Source organism: Micropterus dolomieu, linkage group LG13 (assembly GCF_021292245.1).
Source record: "Micropterus dolomieu isolate WLL.071019.BEF.003 ecotype Adirondacks linkage group LG13, ASM2129224v1, whole genome shotgun sequence".
Classification (NCBI taxonomy): domain Eukaryota; kingdom Metazoa; phylum Chordata; class Actinopteri; order Centrarchiformes; family Centrarchidae; genus Micropterus; species Micropterus dolomieu.
In genome coordinates this window covers 15,784,390-15,807,944 of record NC_060162.1, presented here as the reverse complement: position 1 = coordinate 15,807,944, position 23,555 = coordinate 15,784,390, and the positions used below count along the sequence as shown (strand labels likewise).

At 41.6% G+C, this 23,555-nt stretch overlaps 1 protein-coding gene, 1 long non-coding RNA gene and 1 pseudogene across 2 annotated transcripts; 1 reads left to right on the top strand and 2 right to left on the bottom strand.

Moving 5' to 3' along the window:
- Nucleotides 1–3,122: 3,122 nt before the first annotated feature.
- LOC123982222 lies at nucleotides 3,123–6,839 on the top strand (annotated as a pseudogene).
- A 5,225-nt stretch (nucleotides 6,840–12,064) lies between these two features.
- Nucleotides 12,065–12,706, bottom strand: LOC123982095. Its single transcript, XR_006827900.1, has 2 exons — nucleotides 12,551–12,706; nucleotides 12,065–12,456 (listed from the first exon to the last, which is right to left on the bottom strand). It is a non-coding gene; the product is annotated as an uncharacterized LOC123982095 (long non-coding RNA).
- Nucleotides 12,707–13,537: 831 nt separating this feature from the next.
- Nucleotides 13,538–20,478, bottom strand: LOC123982094 (eosinophil peroxidase-like). Its single transcript, XM_046067474.1, has 15 exons — nucleotides 20,401–20,478; nucleotides 20,222–20,287; nucleotides 19,988–20,075; nucleotides 19,630–19,805; nucleotides 19,295–19,427; nucleotides 18,739–18,865; nucleotides 18,446–18,652; nucleotides 17,991–18,354; nucleotides 17,191–17,351; nucleotides 16,837–17,095; nucleotides 16,583–16,753; nucleotides 16,245–16,482; nucleotides 15,198–15,415; nucleotides 15,080–15,099; nucleotides 13,538–14,251 (listed from the first exon to the last, which is right to left on the bottom strand). The coding sequence occupies exons 1-13, from the start codon at nucleotides 20,474–20,476 to the stop codon at nucleotides 15,217–15,219; spliced, it is 2,265 nt and encodes a 754-aa protein (XP_045923430.1). The 5' UTR covers nucleotides 20,477–20,478; the 3' UTR covers nucleotides 13,538–14,251; nucleotides 15,080–15,099; nucleotides 15,198–15,216.
- Nucleotides 20,479–23,555: the final 3,077 nt, after the last annotated feature.

The following is a 23,555-nucleotide window of genomic DNA, read 5'->3' as shown; positions in this document are numbered from 1 at the left end:
TATGTATAATATGTAACAGATGTTATATATGACCTCTGTTAAGTGTCAATTAATTGAAAGTGTTTTTTTTAGAAAGAAAAGTAGCACAATCTGCTCCCAAAGGGGATGGAATTGTACTGTGCTGTACATAACTAGGTTGCAAGTAAAGCATAAAAATCAAATACCAAATTAAATGAACAATAAATTCATCTGTATCAATACCCTCATTACCATGGCTCCTGTCAATGGGTGTGATATATTAGGCAGCAAGTGAATATTGTGTTCTCAAAGTTGATGTGTTAGAAGCAGGAAAAACGGGCAAGCATACAGATTTGAGCAACTTTGACAATGGCCAAATAGTGATCGCAGTCCTTAAGGGGTGTTCCCAGTCTGCAGTGGTCAGTACCTATCAAATCTAATCCAAGGAAGTAAAAGAGGTGAAGGCGACAGAGTCATGGGTGGCCAAGGTTCAATGATGCACATGGGGAGCAAAGGCTGGCACATGTGGTCCGATCCAACAGAAGAGCTACTGTAGGTCAAATGGCTGAAAATGTTTATGCCAGTTCTAGTAGAAAATCCCTCATGATGTGTTGCATATAGTTTTGTGTAGCTCCAGACCAGTCAGTGTGCCGATGCTGACCCCTGTCTACTGCTAAAAGCGCCTACAATGGGCATGTGAGTATTAGAACTGGACCATGGAGCAATGGAAGAAGGTGGCCTGGTCTGATGAATCACGTGTGTGTTGTTTACCTGGGGAACACATGGCACTGGGCACCAGGATGCACTAGGGCACCAGGATGCACTATGGGAAGAAGGTAAGCTGGTGGAGGCAGTGTGATGCTTTGGGCAACATTCTGCTGGGAAACCGTGGGTCCTGCCATTCATGTGGATCGGGAGCGGAGCTAGACTCTCAGCACAGTGGGGGCGGAGCTTCCTCACCTGCTACAAAGTCATTTATACCAAGTTAGAAAGTCCACTGAGTCCGTCTTCGTCGTGGCTGCCGAAGTTGATCTCAGTCACTCTAGTCAATGCTTGTGCTCACACCAGGGGCGAGTTCAACGCCTACAAAACGTAGCAAAACGTTTTGAGATTGAACTCGCCCCATAAGTGTATCTGTCCGTTCCTCTCTGGAGAGAGTACACAGCCATTTTCAAAGTAAAATACCCTGTGCAGACCCCCGATCATATATTAACAATAAACACAGTTTAAACTGACTAAAGATCTTATATACAGACTATGATCAGAACGAAAGCGGGTCATATAGAGCTGTGACGAAGGTAGTAGAAGCACAAAAAGGACATATTAAAAACAAGTCATTAACATGGGCAGGCTGAACGCTCTGCTGCTGAAACACTAGGCTTCCAGTGGAAGTTGAGGACAGAACTAAACTGTATATGATGTGCACAGCCGCCTGTGTGAGTCCAGGGTGATATATTGCATCAAACAATGTGTGTGACAAATCCTTGTTCCCATCTAACTCAGACAGCTAAGGGTTGAGAGTTTATAGAGACATGGGGACTTGTTGAAAAGACACAAAAAAGTGGATGTTGCATAATATGGGACCTTTAAGAAGCTATACAGCAATGCATTGCATTTTTTATCTCACTACATATTATATTTTATTATTAGGTCTACTGGCACTCTGAGTGCTCTTCTGATGGAAATAAAAAGGCCAAATGATTAGCCAGACAATGACATCGTCTCATCAAATACAATACAGCTGTAAGACTTGGAGTATTTTAGAATCACTGCAGGAAAAAGTAGGCTTCACATCCTATACAAAGATATATTTACATTAGGCTACTTAAGACAAGACAGACGGTAAACACTTGCATAGCATACTTTTGTCTTTTCAAATATTTGTTCTTCATTGTAGCCTATGTTTTTTCCTCTGTCAGGTGACTGTTAACGTATTGTTGCATGAGAGTATGTGTTGAGACATGTCTTTTTTATTATTATTTTTGCGAAGCTGCAGAATGGATAGAGCGCAAAACAAATTTCCCCTCCAGGACAATTAAGTATATCTTAACTTATTGTATCTGTTCTGTACTTGTTACTTTCTTACAATAATAATAATAATAATGATAAAGAAAGACTAGGGCAGCACTCAGGTTTGACTTTTTAATATATCCACACTCACATGCTCTCCCAACAGAGGGAGTTACAAGCTTTCCAGGCACAGACACTCATGTAGGATTCTAAGAAATGAAAACCAAAGAAACAACACAATTTATTATCACCTCATTAGAAACAAGCAAATTAAATGTTTTAATTTATCCTGGGATTGAAGGTATCAAGGAAGTGTATCCAATACGCCTCCCTTTGGAGAAGGATTCTGTCCCTATTACAATATAACTATTAATTTTCAACATTTCCTTCTCACTGTTAGTTCTTGATTTTGTTTAGAAATCAAGATGCAAATTCAAAAACTTAACATTTTAAAAGTTTTTTTATTTTCAATACTGAAAAAAATTGGGGCTGTCTAGGTTTTAAAATATGTCTGAACTGTTTTAGTTATCTTATGCTGTTGGTGTTGTCGCAGAAGAGAAAAGAGCTGCTGGACATTGCGAAGAACAACTTTGACCGCCATCCAGGATGCATTGTGGGGCAGATGTTGTAGGACAGGACTGAAGTTTAGTCAGCTACACCACTAGGTGGTGCTGTGACATAAACGTTGTTGCCAGGGCAGTTTAGGACGGTGAAGAAGAAACACTGTTGTTCGTTGTAACGCCGAATAGCTGTAATGGTTGTATAGCTGCTCAGTCCTACCGCCAGAAGAAAAATAAAGCTACTCCATGTGCATACGTAAGTCTCCTGTGAGTTACTACATAAATGGCGACGAGGATAAAGTTGCAGTGGCGGCCTCGAGGGACGAAGCGTGAGCAGTAGGATCACCCGTGGATCACCATTTTTTTGAAGCTAATGAAATCACGGAAGCCGGTTGGCAGAAAGCAATTTTGCTCAGTGCAGTGGGCAGTCAGACTTACAGTCTTATGAGGAACCTCGTTAGCCCCGCGAAGCCGGGTGACAAGACATTTGATGAGCTTGTTCAGTTATTGAAGAACCATTTTAATCCCAAACCCAGTGAAATTGTGCAGCGCTTCAAGTTCAATTCGAGGAACAGAAAGCTGGGAGAAACGGTCATGGAATATGTCGCGGTGCTGAGGAAGTTGGCACAGGATTGCAACTACGGAGACAAGTTGTCAGAAATGCTCCGCGACAGATTGGTTTGTGGGATTGGAGATGACCGTATCCAGCAGAGGTTGTTGTCAGAACCGGATTTGACTTTTGACAAGGCATTGAAGCTGGCCCAGGCTATTGTGACAGCCAGCAAGGATGTGAAAGACTTACAGTCACCAGAGCCAGCATCCTCACATGCGAGGGCACCTCAAGCTGTGGACAAGATGACTGCAAGGCAAGGCCCAGTAAGCAGCGGCAACAGCAAAAGGCTTGCTACCGGTGTGGAAGTGAACAGCACAGGCCGGTGGACTGTCGGTACGTTAAAGAAACCTGTCACAAGTGTGGTAAGACTGGCCATATACAGAGAGTGTGCAGATCCAAGGGCTCAGCGAGTGGCTCAAATACTAAAGGCAACGGAGGACAACAATCAAGTAAGCATGTGAAAACTCAGGGAGCGAATTATGTGAGCCATGGTGAGGAGGGACAAGATGACACCGACACGGATGAAGTCATGTTCACACTGTACAAGGTGGAGGAGATAGATATACAGGCCGAAGAGCCTTTCATAGAGACACTGACAGTGGATGAGACTGAAATGCAGTTTGAAAGAGACTCGGGTTGTGGTGTAACAGTAATGAACCACTCCGTGTTCAAACAATTAAGGCAGGAAGAGGAACCAGCCCTACAACCCTGCAGAGTGAGACTCCGAACATACACAGGACAGAGAGTAAAAGTCTTGGGAGCAGCGATGGTCAAAGTGCAACACAAAAACTCTGAAAAGATGCTACCTGTGGTAGTAGTGGAAGGAACAGGCCCTAGTCTGGTTGGCAGGAGGTTAGGCTTAGAGTGGAAACCGGAACCCCAAATCAACCAATTAAGGGAAGAGACCTTGGAGGAGGTACTTGGGGAGTATGTGGAGGTCTTTAAGGAAGAGCTGGGGAAATTCAAAGGGCCGCCAGCAAAAATATATATGCCCGCCCCAAGTTTTTTAAGGCCAGACCTGTTCCATATGCCATGAGAGGAAGGGTGGAGGCTGAACTGGACCGTCTCATAGCCCAGGACTTAATCGAACCAGTGAAATATGCTGAGTGGGCAGCACCTGTGGTTCCGGTGCTCAAACCACATGGCACAGCAAGGCTGTGTGGAGACTACAAACTGACATTAAATCAGGTATCAAAACTAGAGCAGTATCCAATTCCCAGAATTGAGGACCTGTTTGCCAGGCTGTCAGGTGGACAGAAATTCACTAAACTAGATCTGAGTCACGCATACCACCAAATCCCATTGGATGAGGAAGCAAAAAGGTATTTGACCATTAACACACACAAGGGCTTGTTTACATACAAAGTGTTACCTTTTGGAGTGTCATCTAGCCCAGCTATTTTTCAGCGAACCACGGAGGGACTGCTGCAGGGCATTCCTGGGGTGGCCATTTTCTTGGTTGACATCTTGCTGACAGGAAAAGATGACCAAGAGCACCTGCAGACTCTTTCCACAGTGCTAAAGCGGCTACAGGATGCCGGTCTCAGGCTCAAGAGGACCAAGTGCTCGTTCATGGTTGAGGAAGTGATGTTCCTGGGACACAAAGTGGATGCAACAGGACTGCACCCAGTCAATGAGAAGGTACAAGCAATTCAAGAGGCACCCACACCTTCAAATGTGACAGAGTTAAAGGCATACTTAGGGCTTTTGAACTATTACAACAAGTTCCTGAAAAATCTGTCAACGGTACTGGCTCCACTGCACAAACTACTGAAGAAAGAGACAAAGTGGCAGTGGGGAGAGGCACAGCAGGCATCATTTGAAAAGTCAAAAGAAATGATGCAGTCAGCTGAGGTACTGGTGCATTATGACCCAGAGAAGGACATTGTGTTGTCATGTGATGCTTCACCCTATGGAATAGGAGCCGTGCTGTCACATCGCATGTCGGATGGAACTGAAAGACCCATTGGATTTACATCACGGACCCTCAATGCTGCAGAGAAGAACTACTCTCAACTGGATAAAGAAGGGCTGGCAGTGTTGTTTGGAATAAAACGCTTCCACAAGTACATTTATGGACGGAAGTTCACTATAGTGACAGATCACAAACCATTGTTGTCACTTTTTAGTGAGATGAAGGCAGTACCACAAATGGCATCACCCAGGATCCAACGATGGGCTGTAACCTTGAGAGCTTATGAATATACAATCGTGTACAAAGAAGGGAAGTACCACAACAATGCTGATGCCTTGAGCCGCTTGCCGTTACCAGAGAAACCTGTCCTGGAGAGGACAGAAGAGAGGGTTCTCATGCTGGAGAGCGCCGACATTACACTGGTAACTGCTGAGCAAGTGAAGACATGGACAGACAAGGATCCAGTACTCTCACGAGTGCGGGAAATAGTGCACAGAGGCTGGACATCAGAACTGAAGGGGACAGAATTTGCCCCCTATGCAGTGAGGAAGCATGAACTTAGTATTCAAAATGGGTGTGTGCTTTGGGGGGCGAGAGTCATTATGCCAAAGCCAGGCCAAGAAAATGTGCTTAAGCAGCTCCACCAAGGTCACCCAGGAGTATCCAGAATGAAAGCGTTGGCCAGGAGTTACGTATGGTGGCCAAAGCTGGACAAAGAAGTGGAGGATACTGTCCTGATAAGTGTTGTGAAACCTGTCAAGAGCACAAAAATGCTCCTGCACCTGCTCCATTACACCCCTGGGACTGGCCTGACAAGCCATGGAGTCGTCTCCATGTAGATTATGCTGGACCATTTATGGGGAAGATGTTCTTTGTGCTGATTGATGCTCATTCAAAATGGATGGATGTGTATCCAGTAAACTCTGCTACTTCAGCCACCACCATCGAGTGTTTACGTACCAGTTTCAGTAACCATGGACTGCCTGAGTTGTTGGTGTCTGATAATGGCACATGTTTTGTCAGCACAGAGTTTAAAGACTTTCTGAGTAAAAATGGTATTCGTCATGTGACCTCTGCACCTTACCATGCCTCCAGTAATGGATTAGCAGAGAGAGGGGTCCAGACATTTAAAAGAATGATGAAAAAGTGCCCAGAAGGCACACTAACAGCCAAGGTAGCCAGAGTGTTGTTTAGTTACAGAGTAACTCCTCACACTACAACAGGCCTGTCACCCGCAGAGCTGCTGCAGGGAAGGAAACTACGTTGCACACTGGACTTAATTCACCCAGACCTCAGCCTCAAGGTACAAGGAAAACAAGAAAGACAAATAAGAGATCATGACAGGAAGGCAAGGGGACGCTGGTTCAAACCAGGTGACTCAGTACTGACCCAAAACTTCAGTCTTGGACCCAAGTGGATTCCAGGAATCATAGAGTCAGTGACAGGTCCCGTATCCTACAAAGTGCTGTTAGGTGATGGGAGAGTCGCCCGGAGACATGTGGACCAGATTCATACCCAGCATCAGAGACTAGAGCTAAGCAGTGCGGGACATCAAGCAGAGTCAACTAAGCAAAGCTCAGCTGCCATCCTGGAAGAGACATGGCTGGATGTGGGAGAGACTGTGCTTGTCAGTGAGAAGTCGGAGAAGCCAGCAGCTACAGAAGCTGCAGGACAATCAGAGACAGACAAAGGGACCGTGGCACTGGAAAGTCCAGTGATGAGACAGTCAAAAAGGGAAACCAAGTTGCCTGGTTACCTTAAGGATTTTCAGTTAACTAAGTAGGGACTTAATAATGGGGGCACTTGAAAAAAAAACAAAAAAAACAAACAAACAAACAAAACCAACGAAGTAAATAAGCAGGTGTAAGTTGAACCGAATGTATTAGGAAAGAGGGGTTATCTTGTTCCTGTTTCCCCTGTGGGATGCATGGCATTTGCTTAAGGGGGGAGGAATGTTGTAGGACAGGACTGAAGTTTAGTCAGCTACACCACTAGGTGGTGCTGTGACATAAACGTTGTTGCCAGGGCAGTTTAGGACGGTGAAGAAGAAACACTGTTGTTCGTTGTAACGCCGAATAGCTGTAATGGTTGTATAGCTGCTCAGTCCTACCGCCAGAAGAAAAATAAAGCTACTCCATGTGCATACGGAAGTCTCCTGTGAGTTACTACACAGAGATGCTAACAAGTCTCTGAGCTAGAGTCCAAGTCAAGTCTCAAGTCTCTCGTGGTTATAATGAATGTTGTATCATAGCTGCATAGCTATAAGGAATTCTGTAACTGTAACTTGTTTTTCGCTTACAGAGCACAACCATGTAATGTGCACTGCATCTACAACTACATTTATCAACTACCACTACTTTGGCAAGCAAACAAAATGCTCATTCATCTTCCTAGTCGGAGTTAACCTCCGGTAGGTCGTAGCTAGACCAAGAAGCAAGCTAGGTAACGCAGGAAGGGAAATAACAGCAAGCTCATTGGACGTTTCCGATAAATGAACATTGTTCGCTAGACCCGTATCTCAAGTCCGAGTTCTTTTGATGACTTTGGTCAGGCTGCACCATGAAATCAGTTCTGGTAATTTATTTAATTGGTTTAAATGTCATGTGCAGATGATATGATGTTATATGTGCTAATGTTCTGCTTCTACTGACTCTCTACAGGATGAAGGCATGGAACAGTACTTCCCCTTCCTGAGACTGACTCGGTGCAGTTACAGAGAAACCCAGCTTAGTAACCTCTGGGCAGGGGCTGTCTTTATCCCATGGCGTAATCTAAATATTTTATAGAATGGCGTTTTGACTGTTGTGGGACCCAACAGTTTGACCAACAAAGAAGGAAAAACTGAATAATGTGTGCCACATGTTTTTTTTCCAAGTTGAAACCAAGTTGAAATTTCTGACTTCTGACCTCAAAGCATTCCAGGTGCATGGCAATGCATAAAGCCGAGAGTAAACGAAAAACCTAGCTGACCATGACAAACATGACCATGATTTTTATTCTTTCTCATGTGTAGCCCTACACACAATTGATCCCGCAGCAGGTACGCGGGAAAACATTTTCACTTAGGGATGCTGCACAGTAGAAATGCACGCATGACACAACTGTGTGTGGGCACGCACTTACACACTTTCCTTCAACACAGAGTGGTTTCAGGCATGGTCATATCCTAAAGCTCCATTAGTGTGTCTAAGCTAAAAGATGAATTCTGTTTAGTCTGCAGAGTTTTGTCTGTCTATCCTGTCAAGTTTATAACTACAGTTAAAGCCGTTAAAGAAAACACTCATACATCAACACAATAAAGAAATCACCTAGAAAGTTAAAAGGACCGGTAGAGGTGGGATACAACTGAGAAAATAATTTGTTGTGTTGGGGGCCGGTGGATGATTTGTGAGTTCATGATTATTGAGATATCGTAAGAGCCGATCCGCGCATCACACCAATGTAGCTCCTATAGTAATCTTGACAAAACAGTGCAAACAGTGACTGATGTCAAATTATTAGGCTGTAATATCAATCAGAGCATCCTCTGAATTCAGCACTAACCTGCTGTATTTTATGTTGTCATAAAGTAACAATAGTGCCCGTTATGTAGTCTGCGCATGTAATATGCACACTGTGTTCATCCCTGTCAACAGAGGGAGCTGCAGCACCCTCTGCACCCACCTTCCCGTGCGCTTGTCCCTCAGTAGTGCCCTTGGTGTTAATTCAAAAGATGACATAAACATTTACACATTCAGCTGACGCTTTTATCCAAAGCGACTTACAATTGCTATATATGTTAGAGGCCGCACATCTCTGGAGCAACTAGGGGTTAAGTGTCTTGCTCAGGGACACAATGGTAGATGTGTCACAGTGGGGGATTGAACCCAGGTCTCTCACACCAAAGGGAGGCATCTTATCCGTGCACCATCACCAACCTTTAAATATACGTTGGTGGTAGTTGGTAATCCTCAAAAGTCAGTAAATGTTTAGCCTATACTTCCTAATGTTTTCACCAAGCGGGAAACTCTGGGGCTGCGGTTGAAAAGTCACAAAATTCTCCTTTCCTAATCTACTTTCCTAATCTCCTTTCCTTGACCTCGATGGAAAACGTCATGAGGTCAAGATGTGAAGGAGAATCCATAAGGACTTAGGAAAAGAGGACCGCGGGGCTCAGAGAATCCGACTGCTCTTTTCTATGCGACGTAATTATGCCGTGAGGCAGCTGTAGGGTTAACCGGTCGACATGCATATAATCAATAACATAGGTTCAGGCACACACTCGGTGGTGGTTGTGGTAAGGGTAATTGGCTTCGGGGGGCTGTAGAGAGTAACATAGCTAGCTAGCCAGTCTCTCAAAGTAAACAAGGGTCCTGGAATTGGAGTTCCGGTCCTAGGATTGCGGTCCTGAAACTGCAGCCTCCAGTACTGCAGCTACATGCTACTCACATTTTAACAAAACGCTCATCATGGGAATTCTGAGGGAGGGGCGTAGGCTGCATGTGCTCAGCGGTTTATTTACAGCGTCACTGGAAGCCTCTCCGAAGCATTTCAGCAGCGCAGCGTGTAGCCTGCCCCACATTAATGACTTGTTTTAAATTGTCCTTCTTGTGCTTCTCCTACATTCTTCGAAGCTCTCTGTGGATCGCTTTCGTTTCTCGTCTTGATGGGTGCATCTAGCATCTACCACAAGGAGCATTTCAGAATAAAAGTGTTTTACCTGCCGGACTTAGCCGACATGTTTAGATTTTGTTGATTTGGTGATTAGTGCTTGCTTTTTGTGCTTCTACTATGATTACGTAGGCTACGTAGTAAAAATGTTTTTTGTCTGATTTAACTGTATTTATTGTTGATATACGATCGGAAGTCTGTAACGGGTATTTTATTTTGAAAATTGACTTCCAGCCCGGTTCATCTGCTCTGTGCTGCTTGACGCTGGGACGCTTCCTGGACGCACTCAGTCTATGGACGCACTACAGCGCTTCTGGTGTGAGCACAAAAATTTAGTATAATGGCTGCTCCGGCAGCAGCAAAGCAGACAGACTCTGTGGACTTTCGGAGTGAGTTTGGGGTCATGTAAACTTGGTTAATATGTCTTTGTAGCAGGTGGGCCCACGATGAAGCTCCGCCCCCACTGTGCTGACAGTCTAGCTCCGCCCCCGCACCTACTGTAGATGTTATCCAGCTTGATCTTTGTTTTTATGAAGGCGAGGGTGTCAGCATCTGTGACTGAAGTAAAATTAATTTGCTAAAGGCTGCAGTACATAACATGAGGCTACATGCTGCAACATTATCCTCACTTTGATAATGTTACAAGACTAGTAACAGCTCGCATGGGTCTCAGTTATTGTTGACAGTTTAAGATATATGCATATTAGCAAGTTATGGCATAAGAGAGAAAAGGCATAAAAGCTGATGGTAACTTACATGGTGATCAACTTCCTTTATCCGTCATGGTTGGTGATTTTTTTTTTTTTATTGTAGAAAACACTTAATGGCTTATTTCAACAACCCAAAACATAAAATGGTGTTAGATGATGATGATATTAAGCGTTGGATGGCAATCAACTTTCTCCAACTAAATGAAAACAAGACAGAAGTAATATTATTTGGTTCCCCTAACTCAATTGAGGAATTATCAAAAAATCTGGGCTCCCTGTCCGTTAATGTACAACCCTTTGCTAGGAACTTAGGGGTTATCTTTGATTCCGCATTAAAATTCGACAAACATATAAACTCTGTTGTTAAAGGTAGCTTTTTTCATTTAAGGACCACAGCAAAATTTAAATCCATTCTCTCTGTAAAGGACCTTGAAACTGTCTTGCATGCTCTTATATCATCTCGAATTGATTACTGCAATTCCTCTGGCATCTGTCACTCATCTCTATCACGCTTGCAGCTTGTTCAAAATGCAGCGGCTAGATTGTTAACTGGTACAAGGAAGAGGGACCATATATCCCCAATATTGGCTGCTCTTCACTGGTTACCAGTCAAATATAGAATCAATTTTAAGGTGCTGTTAATTGTTTTTAAGGCATTACATGGACTAGCCCCATCTTATATTTCAGAACTCCTAATGTTTCATCACTTCTCCAGACCCTTCAGATCATCAAACCAATCCCTCCTAGCCATCCCACAGTCTCGTATGAAAACAAAGGGTGACCGTGCCTTTTCAGTGGTGGCCCCGAGACTGTGGAATAGTTTACCCCTAAATATTAGATCATCCCCCACTATCCACACTTTTAAGTCTCGACTTAAAACACGTTTTTATTCTTTGGCGTTTGAGTCTGTTTAGGGGCACCTGCGCTTGTGTCTGTATTTGTATCTAACTGTTGTTTTTATATCTTATTGTTGTATGTTGTTGATTGTTGTTTGGCCTGTTTTAATTTATCTGGTTTGATGTCTTTTGTATAACTTGTCCAGCACTTTGGTCAACTCTGGTTGTTTTTAAATGTGCTTTATAAATAAACTTGACTTGACTTGACTAGATTACAAAAAAGCCAAAAGAAAACAAACCAAAAGAAAGAAGGTAGTCTGTTTCCATTAGAAATGATAAAATGAGCCTACTACTGAAATGATTTATTACCCCAGTAAACACTTTCCAAATGACTTTATGATCTCAATTGTTAGTTTCATGTTCATGAAGTTCTTCAATACAGCACGATATTCATTTTGTTAATGATGGTCTTGTTTATGGGAAAATAAAGCAGCGTTTGCTTCGGGTGGGACTAATTTAACCAGCACCATTGAAAAAGCTTATTAGGAGTTGGCTGTTCATTTTTACCAGTAAGTATGTTTTGTTTTAAGGCAGTTTTTAGCTAGCCAAAATTAGCATGCCAGTTAAAATCAGTTAACGTGAATTACAGATGCACATAGCTAACCAAGCTATAGGTAGCGTCTCGACCAAATATCATCACGTCCAGTGCCTGGTTGCAAAAAAATCAACATGGTGGTGGCCAAAATGCCAAACTCAGGTTTTTCATCTATGTATGTAGCCCGTGGAATAGATGCCACACAGGACACAATTACTTCAGGGGTTCCTGTAGCTCCAGGTTTATTCCTGACCACATGTACAGGTCAATTTACAGAGTGGTATGCTACTGGGTCGTTCCTGTAACAGCTCAAATACTGGATTTTGTAACAGTCTCTAACACCCAAATGTTAGGGAAGGAAGAGGCAAAATAAAAAATAAAATGCCGAGAAATACAATAAAAAAACACAATACAAAATACGGCAGTGGGCTATGACCATCGACAGAAAACATAAAATAAATCATGTTAACAACCATAAACCCACTTATATCAACATCAGTGTATAAAATGTACAACTGTAAATGACACTTACACTTCACCAAGTTCCACCAAACCCACGTGGAACTTCCCGGAGATCGCACAACTCAACGTACTTTCAACGTCAATTACCTTCAAACAGAGTTACACTTTATGTAAAACCTGCAACAGTTTCCGAGTACCAAAATACAATATCAGGGTCTGACTAAATGCATGTTAGCATTACCATGAAATTTAGTACACAATGGTCGACGATTGGCGCCCAAAATCCCAGCATACAATTCCAGTAGTGCCTAAATCAAACTGTCTAGTTAAAATATTGACAGGTGAGTTACCTTTTATACACTTGTACATGAATATTTTACAAGACATGCATGCATTTACCTACTATTCTACACAACGAAGTCTCCGCACCAATCCCTTGTACGTCCATCGCACGTTAACAGGAAAAAAGACCATGATGCACTTGACGGAACAACAACAATACTACTCAATGCTGCCGCCTTGTGACCAAAGTCTGCCATCACATGTACGACTGTGGAAATCCACTTACAATCTACTTCACACTTACTTTACATTGAACAATGTTACTCTCAAACAAAACAACAAAGAACACATGTATTCACATTTACACAACTTTTAGAACTATATTAATATAAAGGGGGAAAATCACCTATGACTAGACTTACCACCCGGCTACATGTATATATATTATTTTAATTAAATACAGTAAAATATACTTTTTGTTACCTTTTAATTTATGGTTTACCATTTACAATGTGTGCTTCCATTGGAGCCGCCATTGCTGTGTGACATCATTCAACTGCTTCTTGTGAAGTTGGTGTACATATTTTGTCTCCGAGTTCACATGTAGGAACTTTGACTTCAAGTGGTGTTTGGAGTTTCCATGGAACGCAGCATGTCTCTGTGCTCCAGGATGCTTCCCACTTAAATGACTGTGAGCTGCAGTTTATCGGAGGTACTGAAGTGAACATTTGTGTAGATTTGTAGTGAGATTTATCCCTGATCACAAGTGTTTTCAGCTAGTGATATTTATCATTTTATCTATATTTTTTTTCCTGATTTCAGTGTCTTTTTTGCACAATCAGAGCTCATGCCATAATGCTCTGTATTTTTGTCCTGTTCATACTGCCATTAGACACTAAATAAGCCAAATGTGACAGCAGTTAATTAAATGTTGGAAAGTCTTCTCTCTTTTTTGTCTTTAAATTTATTGAATGCAGAAATACAACAGATATGAAAGTTACAGTAAAACAAACCTCACAGACAGAACACAACACACATCATTTTCAAGGCTAGCTTCAATCTCATCAGTGCATATAATATTCACAATAATTAGTAAATCCCACAATCAAAATTGGCTACTGACAAATCCAATAGACTGCACGCTGTAACAGAGTTTAACAAATGTACTGAAGTAATATTTAATGTTGTAAATGTGTTAATTTTTCATAATGTGTACAGTTGGATGGTGTGCCCAAGTCTGCTCAAAGTTATTTATGAATAAAAGATATTATAGGCTATAACCCGATTAATGGAAACAGATCATAAAGCAGACAGATGGTCCTGTCGCTGGCCTCCAGCCACACTTTGTCTCCTGTCTCCAACCACTACTGTGTCCCCTTATGACAAGGGGTGACCTCCCTTGAAACTGCCCAGCACCAGCTTGTTGTTAGTCCACACTACTGCACCGATGAAGGATTGCAGAGGAAGCTAAACTGATAGAGACCGGGAATGGCACATGTAAACTTGGTGCTGTAATGGTTCTGTTCATTGTAGGTGACATGACAGAATGAATTCTGATTCTTGCCCAGGTGGATAGAGAAGGCAGATTGTGGCTATGAGGCTTTGATGTTGAGTGGTGGCAGTCCAGGAGGCCATCTTGGGCTAGGGGCTTCTACTAGATCTGCAGAGAACCAAAAGTATAGATTACTTCAAAATCTTTGAGATACTTTTATACTTTTTCTAATACTTTTTCTTATTTTAATCAGCTTGTTTCAAGAAGTTTCTAAAACCAGCTCTTTCAAACACATTAATGCATCAGTAACAATAACCCTATAAATATATGTGATGAAAGACAGGGGCCACTGGCATAGTGACTGTACTTTAAGTACATTTTACTGATAAAACTTTAGCAACTTAGATCAACTTAATTATTATTGCCTCTTGTTTTTTATATCTCGTCTTAATGCCTTCTTAAACACTTGAGTTGCCTGTTGTTGAAAGTTGATAAACAAATACACTTGGTTTGCTTTATGATGTTGACAAAGTATTTTAAAAGACAAAAGGTTAAAAGTGTTGCTTTCATTTTTGTTAAAGCTCCCGTGTAAAAAAAACTAAAAATCTAAGCTGAACAGCACTGATTAAGCCTTTGTTGTTTGTGGATTTAAAAAAGTAGGCATGCAAAATCCTGCTGTTTGCTGTTTTTTTCTATACTTACAAATGTATTATGCTGAAAGTTCTTTGTTACCTTTTTAAAGAATGCATTCAGAATAAAGTATTATTATAATCACATTCTTTCTAAAATTTATGTCTGACTTGATATGGTGTGGTATGTGTTAAAATATGCAAATTAATTTAGCATTTTGAAGCTAATTAGAAGAATTATTCCACAATATATTCAATGTTCAAAAGGCTGAAGAGACAGATCATATGCACTTTGAGAAGATGTAGCTTTATTGTGACTACCGTACCACTTGCACTTGTACTTAAAACCAACCTCTCTTCTACTTACTTAACAGTTTTCATTCAGACCTGCAAGATCAAACACATATGAAGAACGATTAGAGACAGATTCTTTTTAGAATGAAAAATACAGTGGGTGACAAATGGTGAATTTGGTGCTGTTTCACCTGAGTTGTTTGTGCAGGGTCACTCCCTCCAAGCTGACAGGTTCAGGCTTCGGATGTTGTTGCAGAAGACGAGCGGGTTTCTGTTTGAGACAATGTTGAAAGGATCCCTGGGGACAGACGTGATACCGGTGTTGTCACAGATGATCCTGGATAAGGTGGCAGTTGACAGAGCAGCTCTCTGACTTGGGGTGAAGACGCCCGGGTTCTCGTACCACAGCCTGATCATTTCAAACAAGAGGAGCAGGGCAATGATCAGCATCAACATGTTCTGTATTTGAAATGCATGTATTTTTGAGATTGTTTTATCAGTATTACATTAATAATATAACTGACTTTGTCACACAAAAAATAAATACATTTGTGTTAGTTGCACTGAACTTTACTTTTAACTATAATTTATGATCTGTCAAGAGGGGAAGGCAGCAACCAGCTATGGCCTCTGCGCAGTAAACAAATGCTACTGCAGACCACAACCCAGCTAAATAAAAGCATATTTACACCATTTCAGAGTGTATTGCAGAAGGCCACAGTTGTAGCTGCTTGCAAACATTTAGATATTTAGCTGAAGTAATGCAGGATGTTATCATGTGTAATAATCACTACACACTAATACTACTAATACTAAGTGATACAACAAAGACTCATTTTGAAACAATGTAAATTCACTTGATCACTGGTTTCCTGGTTGGTTACATGAAGAATATAGCAGCTACTGTACTATAAAGTCTCCATGTGTGTCTAAATCTAAAATATAAAAAATGCATTCAAATGAAGAATGGAATTTAGGTGCATCAGTTTATCTATTCAAAACACAAACATGTTTTTAGTATAATGTTTATAAGCATGCAAATTGTGCAATTTAAATCCATTGTGTGTAGAATTTACACTGCCCCCCCAATTCTCCTGCAGATAATTCTCCCATTGATTCAAACATCTGAGATGACTGCACCTATTTTCATAAAGGTTTTCTAAAAAACAAAAACAAATCATGCCTTCAAAATCCTACACATACATTACTAAACATACACATTGCGTTCACATACTGACCTGTCACCCAGGCGGATCCTCTGGAACTGTCCTGCAATGAGGCAGGCAAACAGAGGCCCCACACGGCCGCCGGGGACTAACGGCTCTGCCACGCCTCCCAGCCAGATGTCGATGTTGTCGGGCGTACCGTAGAGCTGCAGCAGCCTGCGGGCCAGGTCGTTGTTGTTCAACACCTGTGCGAGCTCTTCCTGGTTCTTGGGCTGAGACAGGCCGCAGAACCTGCGCCAGGCGTTATAGCCTAGATGAGTAAACAACAAGAAAGCATGAGGAAAATTAAGAAAGAGATGAAACATCAGAAGGAAAATTTAAAAGGATGAAAATCAGATTGAGGAGTGTACCAGGCAGGCCGTGGTCACGTGACCTCTGCATGTTGAGAGAGCCCAGGTCCAAAGCCAGATGTTGCACAAACATGAACAACTTCTCCCTCAGAGCATCCACCAACATGTGATCCTGAACGTTGAGTTTAGCGGGACGGTTGATCAAACCCCGGATCAGAGGGTCAATGCCACCTGGAGAGGTAAAATAAAAATTAGGGTGACAGTTTAAGACAGAGTGACTGTGAAGCTCCTATATTTCTCTCTCTACAGCTCACCCTCATAGACAACTCTCCAGGGTGTGAAGAAGGCCTTGAACAAAGGGACATTGGGGAACTGAGAGTTCTCTCTGTTGTTTGCATCCAGGCGGGGAATGAATGGCTGGATGGCCAAGTGTGCGAAGCGGTAAGCTGCTGTTGCAAAGACGTTGGCGATGCTGGGGTCGATGTTAGGATTGTAGCCTGGGTAACGGCCAAGCTGGGTACGCATCACGTCGGGACCCAAAATATGTGCCAGATAGTCCCTAAACACAAACACCTGAGAGAGACAGGGAGATTTACATTCAGTAAATTGGCACCTGCTTTAGAGATGTAAACACAGAATTATGAACACTGGCTCTCAGGTTTAGCTACCTGTGTGTAAGCACCCATGATCTTGCGGGCCTCTTGGTAGAGGGTCTCGCCGTCCCACTGAGGGTTTAGTTTCTTCAGTTGACGAGCCAGGCGGTTATGCTCACGCACAAACAGCGTGTGCAAGGATGTCAGAGCGGTGTTCTCATCCACACGTCCATCACCTTACAGGCAGAAATGCACATACACACACACACACACACACACACACACACACACACATCAAATAGTTAATCATGATCTTTTCCCCAAACTTAACCAAGCAGTTTTGGTACCTGAACCTAACCACATTGCAACGTTTCACAATGTTAATCACGAAAGTCTAACTGGATGTCACATATTTGTTATTAACTTCACCAGACATTGCATATTTATTCTTGCCAGCTTGACTGCAGGGCCCTACACGTCCAAAAACAACACTACAGCGGGAGCCAGCGGCGACAAGGGGTCTTCACAAAGCATCCATATGTGATGAGCTGTTTTACATAATTAACTGTGTTAAGTCATACTCTCATTCTTTTTGCTAACGAGCATCCAGTTGTGGTGTAGATGCTTAAGAGCCGTTCTAGTTGTTGACAGATACATAACACGTTTTACAGCCTAAAAGAAAAGATTTTAGACTTTAAGGGCCAGCAGAAAACCTTGACAATAAAGTGTTACCAGCTCATTTAGACAGACAGTGGGTCAGAGGCAAGAGCAGGATATAGGCCTAGAAGAGTTTTCCACAACCTATGGCTTATTAGTGATCTATAAAGCATTAATAAATTATTAATCAGCCATTTGCAAAGCAGTTGATGACTAACCTGCAATAAAACAGGGAACCTCTTTAGCATTCGTGTCATTGGTGATTCTTCTGCGAGTGGCACACATGTTCGCATTGAGAAGGTTGAAGGGCAGCAGCTCACGGCCGTTGTCAGTGAACTCTGTATTGACGCGCAGCAGGCCGGCATCAGAATTAAGGTCGCGAAGAAACTGGGCAAGCTTTTCCTCAGAACCGTACACCTGGCTGAGATCCAAGAAGGCTGTCAGGGAGTTGATCTGCTCTCTTTTGTTTGGATCTCCGCCAAAATTGTAGGCCGAGTAACCCGTCCCACAAACGGGGGCGGATCTGAACGCAGGGATGCAGCTGTCTTTGTTGGAGGGCAAGCGGGGGTCGCCGGGAGGAATCTGTTTGTGGGAAGGAAAGGCCAAAGATTATAGTGAGAATCTTTTAGTGAAAACAACATCTTAATGTTTGGATTTGAGCTTTGACACCAACCGGGATGGGGATGCATGGCTCAGAATTCTCACAGCTCTCATCACAGTTCAAGCCGTTGCTAAAGGAGCGGATGCTGGGGGAGAAAGGCGTGAAGGAGAGGTCGTGGTCATTCCACTGCCCGAAGAAGGTCACCATCAGAGAGTATTCTGGGTCACTGACCACACCTGCATCCGTTGTGTTTAGGATATTGTTGGAAACCTGTCGCACCTGAGAGTGGAGGAGAATTGTATAGTTCACATTTGAAATCAGCATTTACAATTCTTATTCAAAGACAGTGTCTGGGATTATTGTACCAGTGGGAGCAAGAAGTTGTTGATTTTTTGGTTTTTGAAGCCTGTCGGCTGGGAGATGCCGTCGTCATATTGGGCAGGTAGCCAACGGGTGAATGGGGTGTTGGAGGCGCCGAGGCGTGGGTTATTTCTAAAAGCAAACAAGAGATGTCCATGTTTAGAAACACTGCTTGAGAAATCCCAGGGAAGTGTACACATCTTCTGTGGTGTAAGGCCTAAGATGTTTAGGTGCATTTCACAAGCATTTCCTCCTAATGTAAGCAGCATTCGATCTCACAGACCCTGTTTCCACTAACTCAACACAGATTACTTTTTGGAAAGAAACCGTAATATTGTTTTCTCCCTACATAGGTGGGCATTGTTATTCTGGAAACCAAGAAGTCGAAATAGACAGCAAAATCTGATAATGCAGAAATCTTGAAATGTTAAAATTCACCTGGATGCAAAGTTTTGCATCCAGGTGTATCTTAAAATAATGTTTGCATGTAAAAATGTTACTTAGATTAAAAATAAAATGTAATTATAACAATATCTTTTCACACTTGATTGTTTCTCTTACAGGTTGTTGCAGATGCTGGTGATTGTGCGATACTTGTTAAGGTTTGGTGTGGTTCTGCATTGTGGAGGTCTGACTCGAGCAGCACATCCAGTTATGGTGGCAAGCATTTGCAGGTCGACATCAGAGAGCAAATCTGAAAAATTTGAAAAACATTTCATTTCATAGAGTCACAATATGTTTGCTTGTCTGTCAATATTATATGTCTAGTTTTTAAGTACTTTATTATTCCCACATCATTAAACAGTGAACCCCAGACCAGGAAAGTTTGTCACAAAAACAATGTGAGTACTATTTGTGTCTAAGTGCTGTCTCTGATTGGGTGCTGCAGGTCAAACCTGTTGCGTTGAGTGAGCGTTTGTGCACATGATGAACCCTCTCTTGCAGCAGACGGAGGGTTTGTGCCATGTAGTCTGCAGATCTCACAGCTGAGCGTGTGTCACCGCGAGGCTGCTTCAGGAGACGAAGAGCATCATGAGGACTCACCACCTCCTTGCGGACTCGTTTCAGACTCCTAGAAGAGAAGAAGTCACACAGTCGAACAATAAAGTCCAAATTGTGAGGTTCTGTAACTTTTTCTTGTAATTACTGAGACAGAGTTGCTGTAATGAAATAAAGAAATAGCTTTTCAGCAAATGTGTGCTGAATTAATTTGAAAGATAATCTATTATTTTATGAAATAAAAGATGAACTCACTCTTCTCTGGAGTACTTGTAGGCATCATCCACGATTTTCTTTGCCTCCTGAAAGCAGCTTTGAAGGAGAGGACTGCCGAGATATTCTCCTGCAAAGAAACAACACATTTATTAAATTGTTCACCAATTATGACAAAATTGTCAAAATTTTAAATTTACCCAGTGATGTGACAGACAAATTCAGATAAAAAAAGAGAATCAGAAATGTGTCCACTATGTGAGGGATGCAGCCTACCTGCTGGTTTAGAGTGAGCAGGCACCAGGCAGACACCCAGCACAAGAAGGACAGAAAAAATCATCTCTAAAACACATAAACAGTCATAAAAACCAAAATCTTTCTATTTGTTAAAAAGCACCTGGTAACTTAAAAAATATGTGAACATCCAAAAAAAAAAAAAAATCTAATCTTATTACCTGTATCTGTGAGTATACCCGTGAAAACTTCAGATGCTCTTGGGAGATCTGGAGTTAGCGATGTTGTGTCTAACATTGTGACCTGCTTTATATTCAGTGTGAGGCCCTGAGGCCTCGCCCTTGGGGTGGTCCAGGTGACTCTATAGACAAGAGCAGTTCCTTCTTCCTTCTCTCTCTGTTGAAGGAAATATTTTATTCCTTATCAGTTAGTGTTTCTCGCAAACTGATAAGATTGATATTCTTATTTGTTAAACTATATAATAAGTAGCATAACAAGCAGCTGCTAGTGGTGGTAGTGATAGTGGTCATCATGGTAACATTGACAGTCATTCTACTGTACTAGTAGGCCTACATTAGCATTTGCTGTTGGATTTTTACTATTTTACCACTGATTTCTGTAAGAATTTTTGGGGGGTATGTCACTAGTGTACCGATAGCTGCTAGTAGAGAGATGGCCTTACAGTTTGTGTTTTTCTTTTCCTTTTTTTGTTTTCTGATGTTGCCATGTTGTGGCTGATGGCCTACAGTGTTACCACACACAAATGGGTTGACTTGAGAAAGTCTTTGAAAAGAGGAAGGAAGTGAAACTTCTTCCAAATGATGGGGAATCAATAACTGCAAAAATTAAAAAGGTTTATCAACCTTTAGCATCTGAATAAAATGTGAAATCACTTTCTTTTTTTCTTTTTTTTTTTTTTTTACCTTTTTGAGGTTAGGAGTTCAAACCAGTCACTTATTATCTTTGTGTGTTAACCACAGAGCAGCACAGGAACATTTATTATTATAACATGTATTTGTGAGAAAAATGAGGAAAAGGAACGTTTACCTTGAAACTGTGTGTGTTTGAGTGGCTCCAATGGCATTTTTGTAGTTGCAAAACCAGGAACAGAGGTTTGAGAAAAGTTCATTGGCCTGTGAAAAGCTGATTTTCACTGATACAGTAAATCAGATGCTTGAGAGAGTATACAAGGTAGTTTATTAGTCATTATACAGCACAAGGCTGCATAACGAAACAAATTTTGTAGTTCCTTCATGCTACACACACACAAACATATTAAGTGTAGGCCTATATTAAAATATGGTTACATATAAAATAAAACAGTATACACAGTTATTTACACAGGCTACACATTTCACAGTGTGGACAACCTCTCCTGCTGTTTTTGTCTTGTTTTTACTTGCTTTTTAATTAGTTAAATTTAATTTACAAATTTGGACCAGTATGGCAGCATTCACTTCAGTAGACATGTTGAAATGTTGAGGAATGGTGAGAAGTAAATAGAGAAGTGTTTACTAAAGTGAGTGCAGGTGATGAAAAATAACTTTTTTCTTATAAATTTCAATAAGAGTTCGGTTTTTCTGCTTGGTAACAAAGTAAGGGGTCACTTTTCTGCCTGCAGATCATGGATTGCAACATCCACTACAGGAATGTTGCACTAATCATGTTCTCCTTTAAAGGAAGTCAAAAAGCAGAAATTAACAGCAATGGCTGAAACATAGTTAGTCAACCTTACAGTTTAGCAAGAAATTATATTTCTCCAGTTGGTTGGTTGAGCTGCTGCTTGTGTGTGTGTGTGTGTGTGTATGTGTGTGTGTGTGTGTTTTTGACAGGAGCGGGCTGTTGGGAAACTCTGCTTTTACAATCAAAAAATGATTCTGCAGTCATAAGAACAAGAATTTTATGCTTAATGGATCCAAATTGGAAAACACCAGGTTTTTTAGGCTTTAACAATGACTCATAGTTCTCTTCATTTGTGTAATTCCTCATTGTCCAGGAAGCAGAGCTGTTTTGGACAATGCATGAATCATTTATGGCATTTATGAGAACAATAACTTAGTATACAAAGTTTTACTGTAAATACCTCACCTTTGCAATGAACATAATAAGGAAGCAGTGAGTTTGGCACTGGAGACAATAAAGTCAAGGCGTCAGGCTCCGCAAGGAGTTTGCAACATTCAGGAAATCTTATCCTATTACTAATCAGGTTGTTATCAGTCTCATGCTAATTTTTAAACCACTTCAGTTGAACCTTATTTTATGTAGGGGTGGTGATGGCGCAGTGGCTAAGACACTTGCCTTTGGTGTGAGAGACCCGGGTTTGAATCTACTGTGAGAAACCAATGTGTCCCTGAGCAAGACACTTAACTCCTTGACCTCTGACATACTTAGCAATTGTAAGTCGCTTTGGATAAAAGTGTCAGTAAGTGTAAATGAATGTTTATAAAAAGGCTTGATGCAACTTGCACAAAGCAAATAAATACAAAGTAATATTAAACAACATCAGTTCTGCAGCAAACATCCATGGATAAAGATATTAGACAGACTTTAAACTTCCCCTATAGGGGATCAATAAAAGAACATCTTAACTTATTTTATCTAACAAATATCAGCTGGCACAAACAGTGGAATAGTTTTTCACTTTCATGTGAATACATGTACTTGTTCTTAAGCCTAGCAACACTTTGTTCAACAGGTTTAACATCTAGCATGTTTACTAAGGCATTAAGAAATATTTGGGCCTTTTTATTGTCAGGGTTAGGGTGAGCGCAAATCAGGAGAGAGCCCAAATGCAAGACACTGAGAGCAGAGATACAGTTCCAGGGTTTGAATCCATAACATGGAAAAGGCAAAACAAGTCCAAAATCCAAAAACGACAGCACGGCAAAAGAAAGAACACTCTTCCTACGACAATAACCAGAAGGGGACTGAACAGAAACACCAAACATACACCAGGGGCTAATGGACAGGCAGGAGCAACACAGGTGAGAGGACTAACGAGACAGGCAGGCAGAGGGATTACTGGGGGAAAGGCCTTTTCTCCCACTTCTCAAATTCATCTCAGGAGAAACAACCATATAAAATCTCATTTAGGCCTTATTTTGATCAAAACAAGAGATCTCTAAATGATCTTAAATAAGTCAAATTTTAGTCTCCTGAACATTGGACCAGCTCAAAGAAAACTCAGCTATGACTCCTGGGATCACATGATTCTTCTTAAATATGTCTCAGTTTTCTCATGTTGGCCTCAGGAGCAAATAACTCATCTCTGTCTTACTCGGATCAAAAGATGAGATCTCTACAGTACCTTAAAAAAAGTGTAATTTCATTCTCCAGAATGTGGATCAGAAAAAAAGCTCCAAGATATTTCTCAGTT